Source organism: Thunnus maccoyii, chromosome 17 (genome assembly GCF_910596095.1).
Source record: "Thunnus maccoyii chromosome 17, fThuMac1.1, whole genome shotgun sequence".
NCBI classification, from domain to species: domain Eukaryota; kingdom Metazoa; phylum Chordata; class Actinopteri; order Scombriformes; family Scombridae; genus Thunnus; species Thunnus maccoyii.
Window position 1 is genome coordinate 10,749,174 of NC_056549.1, and position 15,869 is coordinate 10,765,042.

At 42.3% G+C, this 15,869-nt stretch overlaps 2 protein-coding genes across 6 annotated transcripts; one reads left to right on the plus strand and one right to left on the minus strand.

The window, feature by feature from the left end:
- Positions 1–66: 66 nt before the first annotated feature.
- Positions 67–10,390, minus strand: fkbp1b (FKBP prolyl isomerase 1B). Its single transcript, XM_042390513.1, has 4 exons — positions 10,312–10,390; positions 9,586–9,633; positions 2,429–2,541; positions 67–891 (listed from the first exon to the last, which is right to left on the minus strand). Exons 1-4 carry the CDS (start codon positions 10,346–10,348, stop codon positions 763–765), a joined length of 327 nt encoding a protein of 108 aa, XP_042246447.1. The 5' UTR covers positions 10,349–10,390; the 3' UTR covers positions 67–762.
- A 74-nt stretch (positions 10,391–10,464) lies between these two features.
- LOC121882328 (WD repeat and coiled coil containing) lies at positions 10,465–15,776 on the plus strand. 5 transcript variants are annotated; one of them, XM_042390510.1, is made up of 5 exons: positions 10,466–10,550; positions 11,229–11,346; positions 11,560–13,498; positions 13,845–13,965; positions 14,816–15,776. In XM_042390510.1, exons 3-5 carry the CDS (start codon positions 11,579–11,581, stop codon positions 15,007–15,009), a joined length of 2,235 nt encoding a protein of 744 aa, XP_042246444.1. In that variant the 5' UTR covers positions 10,466–10,550; positions 11,229–11,346; positions 11,560–11,578; the 3' UTR covers positions 15,010–15,776. The 5 variants fall into 5 exon arrangements, with proteins under 5 accessions (XP_042246445.1, XP_042246444.1, XP_042246442.1 ...); XM_042390508.1 differs by lacking the exon at positions 10,466–10,550 and adding an exon at positions 10,840–10,947; XM_042390509.1 differs by lacking the exon at positions 10,466–10,550 and adding an exon at positions 10,841–10,947 and having other exon boundaries at positions 11,176–11,346.
- The last annotated feature ends 93 nt before the right edge of the window (positions 15,777–15,869 follow it).

Consider the following 15,869-nt stretch of genomic DNA (forward strand, 5'->3'; position numbering starts at 1 on the left):
ATCAAGCAGACCTCAATTTAGCATTAACCCTTGTATCACTCAACCACAAATTTAACACAGGACACATTTTTCTCAACACAGTACATGCCATTTTTATTCAAGAGTTGGTCAATAAACGGTCATAGTAGCAATGGCTCTTACAGAGTATCTGTACAGTATTGGATTGGGTTGATTGGATCGGGTACACTTGCAGTAAATGTTTATGAGGGATATAAAATATACTAAACATAGCAACATCATTCAGAGCATTCAGCAGGACAAACCTTTCTCAAAGTGGCAATGCAGACAGTGGTATAATGCCCAGTTAAGATACAGAGCAGAAGTATTGTACTTTCAACATGTACCCTTCCTCTGTTGCTGAAACTGTAAGGCAGTATATATTTTTTTTGATTGCAATGTAGTACGGCTTTTTCATCAGATGACTGATTTCTTCTCGGTTTCAACAAAATTTACAACTTTAATTGAAATTAAACAAAAAAAGCGTTTCAGTAAACTGACTAACAAACAGAAACCAAAATGTAGTGCATGTGGAAAGAGTCTCGCATGATGTGAAAAATTGTCTTGCAGTATCTATTATTACAAGATGGCAACAAAGCAGCAGTAGATACGTTTAAATATTGAACTGAAGAAGACTGTAGAAATCAAAGAGAAGAAGAGCAGGTGCATGGTGGGAGGCGGCAGCCGGGTATGGTCTCCCTGTGGAAACAGGTTATGGCGAACGCAGCCTCTTTAACCTTTAACCTTTGTATTTCACTGCAGGCATCACTCCAGCTTGAGCAGTTCCACATCAAATATAAGTGTGGCGTTCGGGGGGATGACCCCGGGGTGGCCTGTCGCTCCATAAGCCATATCTGGTGTGCAGGTGATTTTAGCCCTCTGGCCCAGGCTCATCTGAAAGCACAGGAGAAAAAGAAAAAACAGAAATGAGTATGTTGATGAAGTGTTTCTCACACAAGCCCCTATTCAACAAAAGGTACACCCGCATAGGGTTGGTTTTTTTACTTATTTTGGCTGATCACTCAAGACATCTTGTCAAGACTGTGCAGGCATGTTCAGGACGTGTTTGACTGACATCTTATTCTATTCAAGTGTCCCAGTAAGCCATAACAGTGACAGTGAGTCGACATGCACAATAACAGGTCCCTGAAACCCGAAGCAGCTAAATGAAATTCAGCCATCATTAATTTTTTTTATTTACACCTGTACTTTTTTTCCTTCTGTGACATGTCAACACATCTTCCATGAAAAAAGCCAATTGTTGTTTTTAGGTGACCTCATAAAAGTCCCTGTGTGGCACCAGCAAAGATCAAGCTGAGTAGAAGACTGTTTGAGCTAATTAATAATTGAAATCAACTGTGTGGGTGTTTTCATTTTACAACTTGCAAATTACATCATAGCATGATTTCCTGTTTTGGAGGCAGCAATTGGTTTCTGTTCATTGAGATGTCTTACTATATAATAGTAAACAGTGTCTTTATTTAGTCTTCTTAACCGTAAAATCATTTAATGTCAATGCAATTTCAAGTGCAGATTGATTTGGCGGCGATTCTGGCGAGTTCAGAAAAACCTTCATACAGAATTGCATTTACAGTTACAATTTAAAATTTTGCTGCATTTTTGTCATCAGAAAATTCAAACAGAGATGACAAGATGATAAGCAAACACTGACATCGTGAAAAGGGTCATGTAAGTCTGATAGCTTCTTACATTACAGTGACACTCCGACCAAAACCTTGTTTGACTACCAAACACTTAGCTCATGTAGGCTTCAAGGGTGGTGTAAAAAGTGTTTTGAGTGGAGTGTGACTTTAAAATACCAACCAAGAATTCTAATACAAGCTGTTCAAAACAATATATCCTTTTTACTGTACTATTACACGACAATACGACTTTGACAATAGTACCTAACTGGTTGATATGATCCCTTTAAAGAGGGTATCAACCGAAATAATGCAGTACCAGGTAGCATTCAATCCTTTTTGTAGCCAGATCTAGAAAAAAATGTCCATTTGTATGGTTTTGCTCGCAGCCAATCACCGCAAGCGTTCTTCGGTTTAATGCGATGTGTGATTGGCCCACCACCACAGCAGCTACAACCCATACAGTGAGGTTGAGCGATGGTGAGGTTGAGCGCAGTGCATTTGAAAGAGTTGGCAGTTGGCACCAAAACGTTCGAAAGTATGGTTTATACTACACGCCTGTCGAATGAAGTAGGAAAAAAAGGTATCAAATAAAGTACTCTATTGGTATCGGTATCACTTTAAGGGTGCGGGTATTGGTACTGGTATCATCATTTTTTAAACAATACCCAGCCCTACACTTAAATAAACAAACTACCAGCTGAGGCAACACGGGCTGAATTAAAAACAATAGAAGTTATTCGATGCAACGAGGCAAAAGGGTCAAAGAAGGACTGTCTTCCTCTTACCTGTGCTACTCCTTCTTCCCAACCTTTAATGACCTCCATTCGTCCGATCTTGAACTTGAAGGGCTTGTTCCTGTCTCGAGAGGAGTCAAACTTTTTCCCATTCTGCAACATACCTGCCAGAGACAAATGGCATATTTTTATGGCTGTTTTTTAACTTTTGTATAGTTACCGTTACTTGTATTTGTAATGTACCTAACCTAAACCCTGCATTGCCATATCAATGTGTGCCCTTCCTTCAGTTCTAATGCTTTGAAGTGAGGCATTTTAAGATTAAAAGGAAGGAGGAAACATTGGATCCGATTGGAGGAGTTATTCTGCTGGGGGTTCTTATCAGGATCTTGGGTCTGTTTCAATTATCCAAATGAACAAAGGGAATGTGAATCAGGAAGCATTGGCCTGGTTTGGTGGATTATTTTTAAAGTTAACTAGGCCATTGCTTGCCAGTATCTAGACCACAGGGAGAAAAGGATAACAAAAGGCGGTGCAGTGCAGGACTGTTCTCCTTCAGAACACTGACCGACCATTCAGGCATGATAATAACATTGGGGATAAACACCAAAGGCACAGAGACGCTGGCCCCACTTCATCAGTGATTTTAACATGCCCTCCTTGACTTCTGTAGTGGCAATTTCCTATTAAATAAGAGACTCAGAAAAAAAGAACGTCTTTCTGTGTTATTTATTCAAATCATTCGCAAGTGGGCTTCAACCTGTAACATAATACGCCTCAGGCTGAGAGCTACAGCCTCTCTGTTTGGTCTAGGTTTTATACAGCTGTCTACACAATAACACATACAAACACAGTAAACAGCATATACGTTTCTTATCATATCTCGACATCTCCCATTTTACATGGTTCTTAACCCAGATCTTCCGACAAGAAAGAAGACTCAGAGAATCATCATCACCGTCATAGTAAACAAAACCCAGGCACATCTAACTGTGAAGGTGAAAAGCGAGTTATGTGCTGTGTTTTCCCATCACAACTTCCCTTTGTCACTTTCGCTTGAGGGAATTCAGTGACTGGCAATTTATTGTGGGAAATTAATGAATGAATCTGATTGTGTTAGTCCACTGTGGGCACTATTCCAAGGATTTTATGAATTAATCTGATTAAATACCTTGATTTGTCTGCACTAGCCAAGAGCAGATATTCCATTCTGGTTATTTTATCTATAAAAGGAAAATGTACTAATACTCATAATATAGTACCTCTATCATATAATTAATCCATATCCCCCACCCCCAGTATTAATGATTCACCTTTTTAACGCTAGTTCACAGTCTTGCAGGAAGTGAAACTCAAAAATATTCCACAACATCCACTGGTATTTTGGAGGTTGCTCTGTAATAGTCCTTTGATTTATCTTTTCTCTGACGTAATACAGCAAGTGTGAATACTTGGCATTTAAAGTTGTGTGTTAACTAAAGTTTACTAATGGTGTCGGGCTCATCTAGTCAGATGAATACTGGTACTGTACTGCTTCTCCCATTTCATTCTCCCCTAAACTTAGTAGGACCTTCATTTCCAAGAATCACTGTAGCCCAGATATCAGTGGTCTGGGCTCGGTCCAACCGTGGAGTCATCAAGTGCACACACCAAGGCGAATACCACCTGCTACAGGGCATCCCGGTAGCGGAGAAGTTTTCTTGCATCAACTGCAGAAAAGTGGGTTCAGTTTTCTGGCAGCAGTAGCTGCAAATTGCAAGGAAATATCGATGGGTAATGTTCATGAGTGGGAAGCCAGTGAGGGATCATATCTTGGGCGTTGCACTAATAACTCCTAGTGGTTGGCTGGAGGGACTGTCAAGCAACAGGGACTGTGATTCACACTGGAAAATTTCCAAAACCAGTTTGGAGAAAGAAAAAAAACGCCACCTGCTACGTGTTTCCTGTGGAAAAAAATAGCAATGTCCTATAAAGAGAGAGATGGATTCCAATATTTCACTAACTGACTGCATGAAATAAACATTGCAGTCTACAATGCAAGGTAAGACAATATAATGTATGCTGTCTTCAGTTTTTTCTACATAAAGACAGCTAGGCTAAATGTGGACTGTGTCTTGCAGGAAAGCAAAAACCATCCAAAACTAGTCCTGAACCCTGCTAGTATCACTTCTCTGTTATCACTCTCTGGATAAGCATGGGTGGGGTCTGAAAAAAGAAAGCTGGACCCGTCCCTTCCTGACGCTGGCTCCTAGATTCTCTCCTCATTTGAAGCTTTTACTTGGTAGTGCTTTGGCTGGATCTGCAAAAAAAAAAAGCTGTAGTGCAGAGGGGTGGGGATATTTTTACTCCGTTTACTGTATCCTGTCTCGCCCTCGTCTAGGATGGCTGCCAGCACAACAACCCCCTCGGCCCAAGTGTGGATGAAATGGGATGCGTGTAAACCTATCTGTCTATGACAAACTTGTATGTGTTACCGCGGTTCACAGCTGCTCAATGGAAAGAATAAAATCTTGCTCATGCTTCACTAATATATAGAGTGCAACAAACGGGGGAGTAGGTGAGATCCTGGGTCCACCGGGATTCGCTTGGTAATTATTTATGTGCCATGTAGCCACTGTCGTATTTCTCTCATAGTCCTGTCCCATCTTTTCTTCAGCTGTGTCAAACACACACAGACGACTCAATATTCCATTACGTGCTGTTCTTTTGGTGTGATGATGATAATGACGTGACACTCTTCGACAAATTTATATCCGTACTCAGGTTGTGCCTCTGTTGAGGATAACATGTACGTGAAAAACCAGGGCACCTGGGAGCCATATTTCAGCAACAGATACCAAAAGCTCAAACTGATTTAGGATTAAAAGCCGCGTGTCAACTCTATTCTTGCTTTCTCCAGCTCTTAAGATGTAAGGACTGAACACTTCCCACAGCATTCAATCACAACATTATCCCCTTGGAAGGCCACTTTGGCATCTCCTGACATACAACCCCGTGTTTCACTCTACAGTATCTATTTCTGTGCCACACACCAAGTGCCATTAGGTTTCAACTTCAGCACGTTTCATGGTGAAGTCTGGAGCTCAAACATGGTAAGGAATGACGTCCACATTTAGGCGTGACAACGCATCCAGTGAGCCTGTTGCTTCCGAAGCTCATGCGTCTTGTCACTGGAGGTGCTGTTTATCATCATAGCCGAGTTTCATAACTGTCAATCATGGAAACCAGCGTGCTGCTAGTCGTTTTCTTCATATTGACTGATATGAGATCTGCTTCCATTTCCTTCCTCTGGTGAAAGCCTGACACACGGAGTATGTGATTGCAGGGTTGCTGGCTCAGACCGGCTCACGAATAGGGCAAGAAAAAAACCCCTTAAACCCCCTGACATCTCTTCAAATCCACGATCTGTCCCTGAATGAGGCAATTTACTAGGGCTACAACTAATCAATTCATCTTAATGTCAGAAAATCGTTTTTAAAAATGCCCATCACAAATTCCCTGCACCAAAAGGTTAAGCCTAAATTACTCAAGGCTGACATACTATCTTTTTCCAGAGTTTTGAAATGCATCTCACAGCCTTCCCTCGTCTGAGCAAACTCCATCTGCTAAGGATGGAACCGTGCTTTGAGTTTTTGATTGAAAAACGATTAATTGATCAGCAAAAAAAAGTTGCCTTGTGCTTTTGAAGCTGTTCAGCGGCCAGTCTGTAACAGGATGTGATAGTAAGCACAGCAAGGCCGGTGAAAAATAATCAAGACAGCAAAATAATAACACATCTCAGGCCAGATTGACCCACACCAGGCGGCTCGTCTGTGCGACGCTGCTCGGAGATGCGCCCCTGATAGAGCTCCTGCTCTTCCAACACGCTGCTAGTCAGGCATGTCAGAAACAAGAATGTGCGTGAAAGAGCGAGCAGCTTTTCTAATTATTTTGTCCTGCCAGTTACATGAAGCCAGAGCTCTGCCTCGTGGCATCCTAATTTGGGAAACCACAACTCTCACCAGAGTCAAAAGAGGGTCACTCACGCACACACACACACACACACACACATGTGAGCGAGTGTCTGTGTGCTCTGGCATGTGTGTGTGTGTGTGTGTGTGCGTGTGTGTCTGCATGGTTAGAATCCCAGAGGTGAAAGTGAAGACCAAAAAGGCATTGCAATGAGTGCGTGTATGTGTGTGTATGTGTGTATATGTGTGTGTGTGTGTGTGTGTGTGAGAGAGAGAGAGACTTTCTGTGGGAGTGAGTCTGCCTAATGTTAAATGCTGGAAACAGAGTGGCTTCAAATCCCATTACGCTCTAGAAAATGATTCTCTCTTTACTCTTATCTTCACTCTGCTATCTGGAAAACTAATACTGAAGAAGGGTGCAGTCTGGGATTCTGTGCCAGCAGCCAGCTGGATGACTTGGACAGGCTTATGTCCCAAATCTACAGCTAACCTCTATTACCGGACCTATCTCTATATAAGATCTCAAAGTAATCTTGTCTTTGAGCTTTTAAATAAAACACTGTCTGCCTTTACTACAGTGCACTAGCCTGAAGAGTAAATATGCAATCTGAAGTCTTTGTTAGTTCAGCTTTCATACAAATTGCCGGGCAACTAACTAACTACACAAACTTAAGAGCGCTACAGGTGCAAACATGCGTTACTGTGAGGCGCATACTTTATCTAGTATGACTAATTACAGAACAAATCCTCTAATTTCTTCTTTGATAACCACATTCTTCCCCTAATCTCGTGGCTCGTGTTCACCACCGAGGTCCTATTTTCCCACGGTGTGCAGCACCGCTCATAAATACCGCTGCATGTTTTCTATCTACCCCGCTACAAACACATTTCCCCTGCTGATACAATAACATATTTATAGCGCATATTGTGTTCTGTGGGCAAGGTCCTTGCTTCAGCTTAACTCTGTTTTTTGCGTGCCACCGCTGCCAAAATACCAGGAGCTTATGGGTAAATCCTGTGAGTCGGAGAGAGGAAAAGAGAGATGGGGAGGACTTTGATGAAACATTTTGAAAGAGAACTCTGTCTGCAATAAGAGTACTGAGCTCGCTCTGATCAACCACAGAGGCCATTCCCAGGCTCTAGGACATCCTGGTGTTAACAGATACTCGTACACAGGACACTGCAGTCAATTTGTTCCATTCTGGGGTTGTGATAACAGAAAGCAGCAGTTAATGATGTGATAGTTACCATGGAGCAAAGGAAATAAAGGCAGGAAAACAAGGAGTGTATCCAATATAAATATCCTAGAATGGGGTGAGGTGCTGATGGATATTAGGGCTCATTACAAAAGAAATAATGGTAGCTAGAGGAAAATAGGACCACCAGGCAATTAACTATCAAACCCTCACTGGGCAGGATGGCGACGTAGCTATCTCAAAAGACCGGCTTCACGTGCTCAGATGTATCATTTCCAATTATTGCATAATTTGTTACTGCAGTGGCTGATCTCTGTGAGGATCAGGCCCGGAGGGGAAATCTGATTACTTTTTCCACAGTCCCAAAAAAAAAAAAAAAAAAAGTTGAACACAACACAACATTTGTTATCCAGAGTTGGCTGGTGTCTGTCTGCCTATAATCACTCACGCTAAGTCAAACAGAGCTGCAGTTCTTTCATGAAAGCAAATATTATAAGCAAGTCAGTGAAGCCAAACAATCAATTCAGTCACAGATTAAGACAATCATGTGAACCCAATTTGAACGATAAGAGATGAAACTCCCAGCGGCAGGAACAAGAAGGAACTGGCTGTAGACCAGGGTGGGAAATTAACTTTTTTTTTTAAAAATGTGAACATCTACCAGCCACTGACAGATAAATGTTCAAATTCATTCAATAGTAAATCATTATTTTGTGTCTGAAATCTACCAGCCACTTTCATATTTTACCAGCATTTGGCTGTTGGTTGGTGCTAAATTCCTACGCTAATACACGCACGCACACAATAAATTGCACAATAAATTCTACATTACTCACACGCTTGAATCACACCTGTTTACTGATACAACGGAGCGTGCAAATGCATTTGTAACCATGTAATAAACCTTGTGATTCTCAGACAAACTGATGACATGTGAACTAGGTTTTGTTTACTTTCTGTCTGACCTAGTTGTCTGGACTGCCGACCCCGGGGCACAGAATAACCCAAATTTATTTCCCAAATGTCTCAGCATCTTACTGCCCCACCTCAAAATCATCGGGCGATCTGACAAGAGACAGGCAGGAAAAAGAAAGCATATGTGTGCACCAGAGTACTGCCCAGAACAAAAGGGCAGTGAGCTGACGATATGTGGACTAAAGCAAAACTGCGTATTATTACGATGATAAAAACTGAATATGGTATGGAGTTTTATATTGTGTATCATTTGTTTAAAAGGCCCAGCTGAGATCTAGTATTTTACCTCTGACTGATGAAACCGGACGGTATGTTAATCTACAAAAAGACGAGCAGATTTGTTCAATATGCCGTCCAACTGATATAGAAAATGAGCTCCGTTGTGCTTCCTACTGTCCTTTTCATTGTGAACCATGCAATGCTTTATTTAGTAAGATAAAAATAGATATTGATTTTGTAAATATGGATGATGCACAAAGACTGAGTTGGCTGATCATGTATGAAACATATAAATTAGCCAGTTATCTGGAGAAAGCCTAGGCGAAAAGGAAAAAAAAGCTCTACGTGAACAGTTCATTTAGGATTTTTGTTTTGTTTTTTTATTTTGTATTTGTTTATTTTTTCTCCTTTTTTCACATGCTTTGAATATACAATTCTGGAAGATGTATGTTTTTGTAAAACAGTGGTATCTTATAATCCCAAGTGGGATGGGCCAAAATGTTTGGCATGCCACAGAAATAAAAATAAAAATAAACTAAGTATGTGTGTGGTGCAGCCTCTCAAATACCATTAGAAGCTAAGTTCTCCTTTAAAACAAAATCAAATTAATATTCTCTGGGTGTGGCAGCAGCTCCGCTCCATCTTTGAAACCCGTAAGCGACACACAGGTGCATACGTGTTTCCTAGACTGTGTGTGTACTGTATAGGCTGCAAACTGAGCCGTGCTATGCAACAGATATTGACAAACACATACGCATACACACACACACACACACATGCGCGCGGGGAGATATTTCCTTTCACTACATCTAGACAGGAAAGACATCTGGTCTCATGATTGCCAAAAGCAAAGAAAGAAGACAGTTACCTATGTAATGAACAACACATGTCTGACCCTTCTTTGGAAATGTTCTTCCTGTTGAGGAAAAAAAAAAAAGAAAGAAAATGTGTGTTATTATATGTTTTTTTTATATATGTTACACTTAATAACAACGGCTGGGTTAGGGCGGGTGAAGTGTTGTGTTTCTGGCATGAATATCATACCCTCCTTTTGCCTGCAGACATAATGAAGTCAGATACACTGTTAGTCTCATCCTCATTTTAGTAGTATATATTATACATAAATTTCACATTTCATATTAGTGCATTTCACAGAATGAAACAAGACTTTAGGTGCTTTTTAGTGTTATCTAACTTACTGTAATTTACTGTCAAATCTCAGTTACATTATGAGTAAATTCCCAATGCAGATTAACCTTGGTAGAGTCATTTAACAGCAAGTATGGTGAGCTCTAGAAAGATGATGAATAAATAACACAGTAAGAATATACTGTGTTGAAATTATTTTTGGCTTTGCAGACAGACCCCCCCCTTATTATATCCCCGAATGCATGTTTTTGGTTGCTACCTACCTAACAAGTTAATAATCTTTACCACACATACACATCTTAAGTGTGTGTACTGTAGAAATTATGCTAACATTTCAACAGTTTTTGGTCGGCTTTCAAGGGAACAAGGGAGCCCCACCACCACCACCACCAACACCACCACCACCCCCGCATTAAAGCATATACAAGCGAATTAATGAACTTACCATCACCGGGGGATATTGTTTCGACTTCCACGCCCATGGTTGTGCGACTTCGAAGATTAGCCCTGGAACATACAGCCTTGGACAGCCAATGTTACCCGTTTTGCGGTTACGAGTCGGGCTATATCGGGGGAAACCATGCATTCACCGACCACTACCGACCCGTAGCTCTGGCCAACCGTCGAAGCAAAGATATTTTCCTGTTTGGACCGCGACAGCGTCGAGATCCACAACTACCTCACGTACGTCGTCTTCAGCTTTTTCAGCTAATTAAATAGCCCGTGCCACACCGCTAACTGGAAAGTGAAGACATCAGCTATTGTTTATTCCGGTTTAATTTATTCTCTTTGGTTGTAATATTCTTCATCATATTAAATACTTTCTTATTTTAGTTCATTTCACTTACCAAGGATTTGATGTTAACGCACACGCAGCGCCCTCGAGCGGGCAAAGTAGCAACAAAACCAAGATGTTTATAATTCAACTACATATCCCACAATGCACTTACATTTTCAGAAAGTTTTGCTTCCGGATCAGGTAGACATGAACGTTGGAGGCACATTTTAACCGGCTAAACGTGAATTAATGGTTGGAAAATCCATTCTCAGTGTTTAACAGGGATGTTTGAGGTTTAATAAGGTATGCTTAGATTTATTGTGTGTTTTTTGGCGCTAATTATTAGCTTGCTACTTTTAAAGGATAAGTTCGTGTAAACTAAAGGCATGTCATGATTTCTACTGAGTTTGCATTGGGAACTTAGGTGTCTCATTATGGCTGCTAGCGTTAACGTTATGTTTAAAACTTTCTAATTTCAGTCACACGTGTAATATACCTCCACATCAGCAGGTCCTGTTTAACCTCTTCTAGGTTATACTGTATACCACTCTGTTTGATGAGGGGACGACATATTTCCCCCACAGTGATTAGGACAGTGTCACCAGATCCACTAGAATGAATGCAGGGGTGAGACACTCCCACTCAGTAGTAAGTTAATGCCCTGAGGACCAACAGGACCCGTGTGTTGTTAAGGTCATTCAGGTAAGCAGCTATAAGTGCTCGTCACCACTGCCTCAGCTCAGGGAGGGGGGATTAAGGCATGTACTTGGAAGGAGACACAAGAGAGGCTTTTCCTATTCTTAATCTGCATAGGTAGCAATAGCCGCTCTTCTGCAAGACCCGTTCAGATCAGATACAGGTCTCTGTCATCAATGTTAACTTTTTGAGTCATATTTCTTTTTCTCTTTGCACAAGCTTCCTCATACCTGCCAGGATGGATCTTGGTAAGGCAAAGCTGCTTCGGACAGGACTCAACACTCTACACCAAGCCATCCATCCTCTGCACGGGATAGCATGGACGGACGGCAAGCAGGTCTGCCTGACATCTTTCTACTTCATGAATGGTGAGGTGAAATTTGGGGACACCAATGTTATCGGGCAGTTTGAGCATGTTTTCGGGCTCTTCTGGGGCCCGCTGTGCTGCTCTGACTCCCCTGCCTTGCTGGCTGTTCAGCACAAGAAACATGTTACCGTCTGGCAACTGCAGCTCAGCGCTCTTGAGCAGAACAAGCTGCTGTGCACTCAGACCTGTGAGATGAGCGAGCCTTTCCCCTTGCTCTCCCAAGGCTGCGTTTGGCATCCTAAACTGGACATGCTGGCTGTACTGACTAAGAGGGACACTTCTGTGCTGTTTTCTGTCAGAGTGGACAACAGGAGAGTCAAAGCAGACATCAAAGGTAGCGGAATCATCCACTGTGCTTGCTGGACTAAGGATGGCACACGCCTGGTGGTAGCTATAGGCAGCGCTCTTCACTCCTACATCTGGAATGACATCCAGAAGAGCCTGGTGGCCTGCTCCTTCTGTCCCATCTTTGATGTAGGAGGTTACATCTGTGCCATCGAGGCCACAGGGGAGGCTCAAGTAGCTGTGGCTACAGAGCTGCCTCTAGATAAAATCTGCGGGTTAAATGCAGGCATAGCCTTCGACATGCCGACAGAGGCAGAGTCCCTGCAAGGCCAGGGCTCGCATGTGGTCATGTCAGATGAAGACACCCTTCATGACTCTAGAAGAAGATCGTTTGAGTCAGATAGGTCCCTCATCTCTAGCTCAGGCCCTCTAGACCTCACCCACCTCCTGGCGAGGCACCGTCGCTCAGACCCCAGCCCGCTTATTCACCTACGTCGCAGAGACACTGTGACAGGTTCGGGCCAGGACTCCTCACACCTCATCCTGGTCACCTACGATCGTAAAGTCACTACCACCCGCAAAGTCAGCATCCCTGGGGTTTTGGTCCCTGACATTGTGGCGTTCGATGCACGTGGTTCCACCGTTGCAGTGGCTTCTAACACGTGCAACATGGTGCTCGTGTACTGCATCACAGCTTCAGCCATGCCGAACATCCAGCAGATCTCTCTGCAGACGAACGAGAGGCCCAAAGGGGTCTGCTTTCTCAGTGACAAGATGCTGCTGTTGATGGTGGGCAAGCAGAAGTCCAATGACCCTGCCTTCCTCCCATCTTCCAACACAGATAAATATATACTTCGTCTTATAGCCAAAGAGTTGATGTACGATGGAGAGACTCCTATCGCACCATCCCCCACTGTTCACAACCCTGAGTCTGCTTCTAATTTCTGCGCAGGGATTAGGAGGCACTCGGAGCACCTATCTAAGGATGACAGGGAGCGTCCGGTCATAAAGGACTTGGTGTTGCCTGGAGGGGGAGTAGTTCGTTCACCAGGGAACAGACGCAGGCTGGTGGAGGAGGTGAGGAGCACCGAGCCCAGCCCCGCCGCCAGCTCTGTGGACTTCACTGACCGAGCATCAGACAGAGCCCCGTCCAGTGCCTCCTCCATCACCGTTGAGAATTTCGATATGGACCATGTCAACCGTATGGCCAGCCTGGCGGTGGCCGGCCAGGTCAGCAGAGACTCCAGCCGGTGCAGTTCTCCTCGCTTCGAGCAGTCGGACAAGCTTCACACAGAGCCCACGCTGCCTATGCATGAAAAGACACCCAGCAATGCCAAGGAGCGCGGGCTGGAGCAGCTTGTTCACAACATGGAAAGGCTTTTTACACGCTTTGCAGATGTACAGCAGTGCCTGACAGAAATCAGAGATTATACCCAAAATGGCAAGAAAGCCCTGACTGTCTACCCCAATGCCTGTGAACCCCCTTATGTCAACGTCACATGTCAGGTACAGTGGTTCTCTACATTTCCCCTGTAGATAAAAGATTGCTACTTTATATATAACAGACTGTGTAGGTATAATAACCCTAGCTGATGAGGAGGAGATTCCCTTTGCTTGTCATCAGCGGATTTTACTCAAAGGGCTTAAACAACTCAATCAGCTGCAATTTTCACTCTCAGGATAAGACTGCTGTAATACCTGTTAATGTGGTACAAACACAGAAAGTATAATGTGTTTAATCAACAGATATCAGATTAAGATACTGATTATTTGAGTATAATGGCATTCAGTTTCACTCTGATTTAGTCCTGATTGCAATTGTCTCTCTTTTCTTTACTTTGTGCAAATGCAGAAGCAGTTATCAGAAAATGTGTTCATTGATGAGCGGAGGCCAGTGCTGCTGTGTGAAGGGAAGTTGTGTCTGCGAGCCCTCCAAGACCTCTTCAATTTAACCATTGTGGAAATGATGTACGGTATGTGTGGAGCCTATTACGTTTATGCCATATTGTTACTTTTTGAGAGTAAATGACATACTCTGCATCACATTCAAGACTTAACCGCTGTCAGTTTGGTGTCCTAAGTCAGTTTAGAGCCCAGAATAGCTTGGTCTCAACTATTAATCAGTATCCGAGCTGTCCTCTTAAAATCGTCTATGTTGCGTTGCCTGCAAGATTAAGCATGTTGTGACAGGGAGTGTACAGGGTTAATACATTAATATCACTTCAAGGAAACTCCTTGTAGGCCTCTTAAGAAGGTCTTCCCCGGTGAGTATTTTCAGCAGGCTTGTGTGATGGGCTTTCCCCTGTGAGGTCACCCAGATGTCACCGACTCTCAGCAGTTACTCTTTTTTTAAATTTTCTAAACCTCCAAATTACCCACTCAGAATTATATATATTTTATACAATAGTACAATCTTAAAACAACACGTTCTAGCATTGTTCTTCTCTTAACGTGCGTAAGCTATAATTGGAAATGATTAAAAGCCTAGGTCAGCTTACAGGGTTTTAAACAAAAGCAGCTTATTGCCGTTTAACATGGATAGTGTTTTGTTGTTATAGCAAAGGCAGTCCTAAACTGAGAATCACCACCAACTGTGTGTCACTGACTTTCTGACTGTGCACTTTTAACTCTTTTTTTTTTTTTTTTTTTTTAATTACTTCAACAGATACAGTATGATTTAGAGACTACAGTGCATGCATTATATTAGAAGCTTACATTGGATCTCTTTGAAGCTTAATTTATTGGATAATTAAATGGAGCTCAGATGTGTAGAAGATTACGCTGAGCCAACCATCTTCTGTTTTTTGGGGTTTTTTTTTACAGGGCCATTGTGGATTGTACTTGTGGCAGATGCAGACGGCTTTGTGCCCTTGACATTCAAACCCAAAGAGGAGCTTACAGTGCGGAACGGGAAGCGGAAAACTACCCTGCGGACCCCTGGGAGTCCAGAGAGCTCCTGCCCATCCAGTCCAGCCCCCGTTCAAAGCCCCAACACAACCACAGAGGCCTCCATATAGTGCCCCTCTAACATTCACCTCAATTTATGGTCGTGATGCACCCATGCAGATAACCAGAGCTAGATATCAAATGTATTTTTGTATGTACTGGAAAACGGTAGTGATTTGAAAAGGAGTTGCCTATTCAGATGTGATGTTTACATGTTGCTGCTTTGAAAGAAATTTGAGTAATGAGCCATGTTTTTCCTTTTATTTATTTTTTTTTTGTTATTTGACAAAATGCAGTACAGTTGTCGTCTAAACCTCCATTAAAGGAGGACACCAATTGTAGTGCCATGGCACCAAAGTAACAGCTTTCAGTTTGTTTTAAAGAAGTGTAAGACATATTTTCAGTTTTATCTGATTGTCGTTATACCCATTATTCTAATGTCCTGTTACAAAAACGACTAATGTCTGATGTAAATGTTTGGTTTGATTATTGGGAGCTCTGCAGAAACCCTCACAGGTATGGAAATACAGTAAGGTGTATGTAATTATGATTTTTATGCAAAATAGTCCTACTCAAATGTTGCAAGTATAAACTTACCCTCTTGAGGTGTTATGCATGTCTAATATGTTCAGGAGAACACAGTTGAAGCACTTTTCTTGTGCAGTTGTAATGTTAACAACTGACCACTAGAGGGGGCAACACTCAACAGAAACCTTCCTCTCATGGCAGTAAAGTGTTTTTTGTTTGGAGCTCTGTGGAAGACCAAATGAAATGTGTATCTTGTTTAAAGAAAATTCATATTTTGTTAGCCTTTTGGATATTAAATTTGCAGTGTGCACTTTTTGTGTATTATTTCCTTTAATTGCCACTTCCTCAACCAAGAAACACAACACACGCAAATGTATTCTGTCTAGAAACCAATCTCTACAAC

Excerpts from the sequence above, each read along its gene's own strand:
- fkbp1b (XM_042390513.1), bottom strand. The coding sequence starts at position 10,348 with ATGGGCGTGGAAGTCGAAACAATATCCCCCGGTGATG. Across the intron at positions 9,634-10,311 it reads AACAATATCCCCCGGTGATG|GAAGAACATTTCCAAAGAAG; the intron begins GTAAGTTCATTA and ends TTTCCTCAACAG. Across the intron at positions 892-2,428 it reads GGGAAGAAGGAGTAGCACAG|ATGAGCCTGGGCCAGAGGGC; the intron begins GTAAGAGGAAGA and ends CTGTGCTTTCAG.
- LOC121882328 (XM_042390511.1), top strand. The coding sequence starts at position 11,579 with ATGGATCTTGGTAAGGCAAAGCTGCTTCGGACAGGACTCAACACTCTA. Across the intron at positions 13,499-13,844 it reads ATGTCAACGTCACATGTCAG|AAGCAGTTATCAGAAAATGT; the intron begins GTACAGTGGTTC and ends GTGCAAATGCAG. Across the intron at positions 13,966-14,815 it reads CATTGTGGAAATGATGTACG|GGCCATTGTGGATTGTACTT; the intron begins GTATGTGTGGAG and ends TTTTTTTTACAG.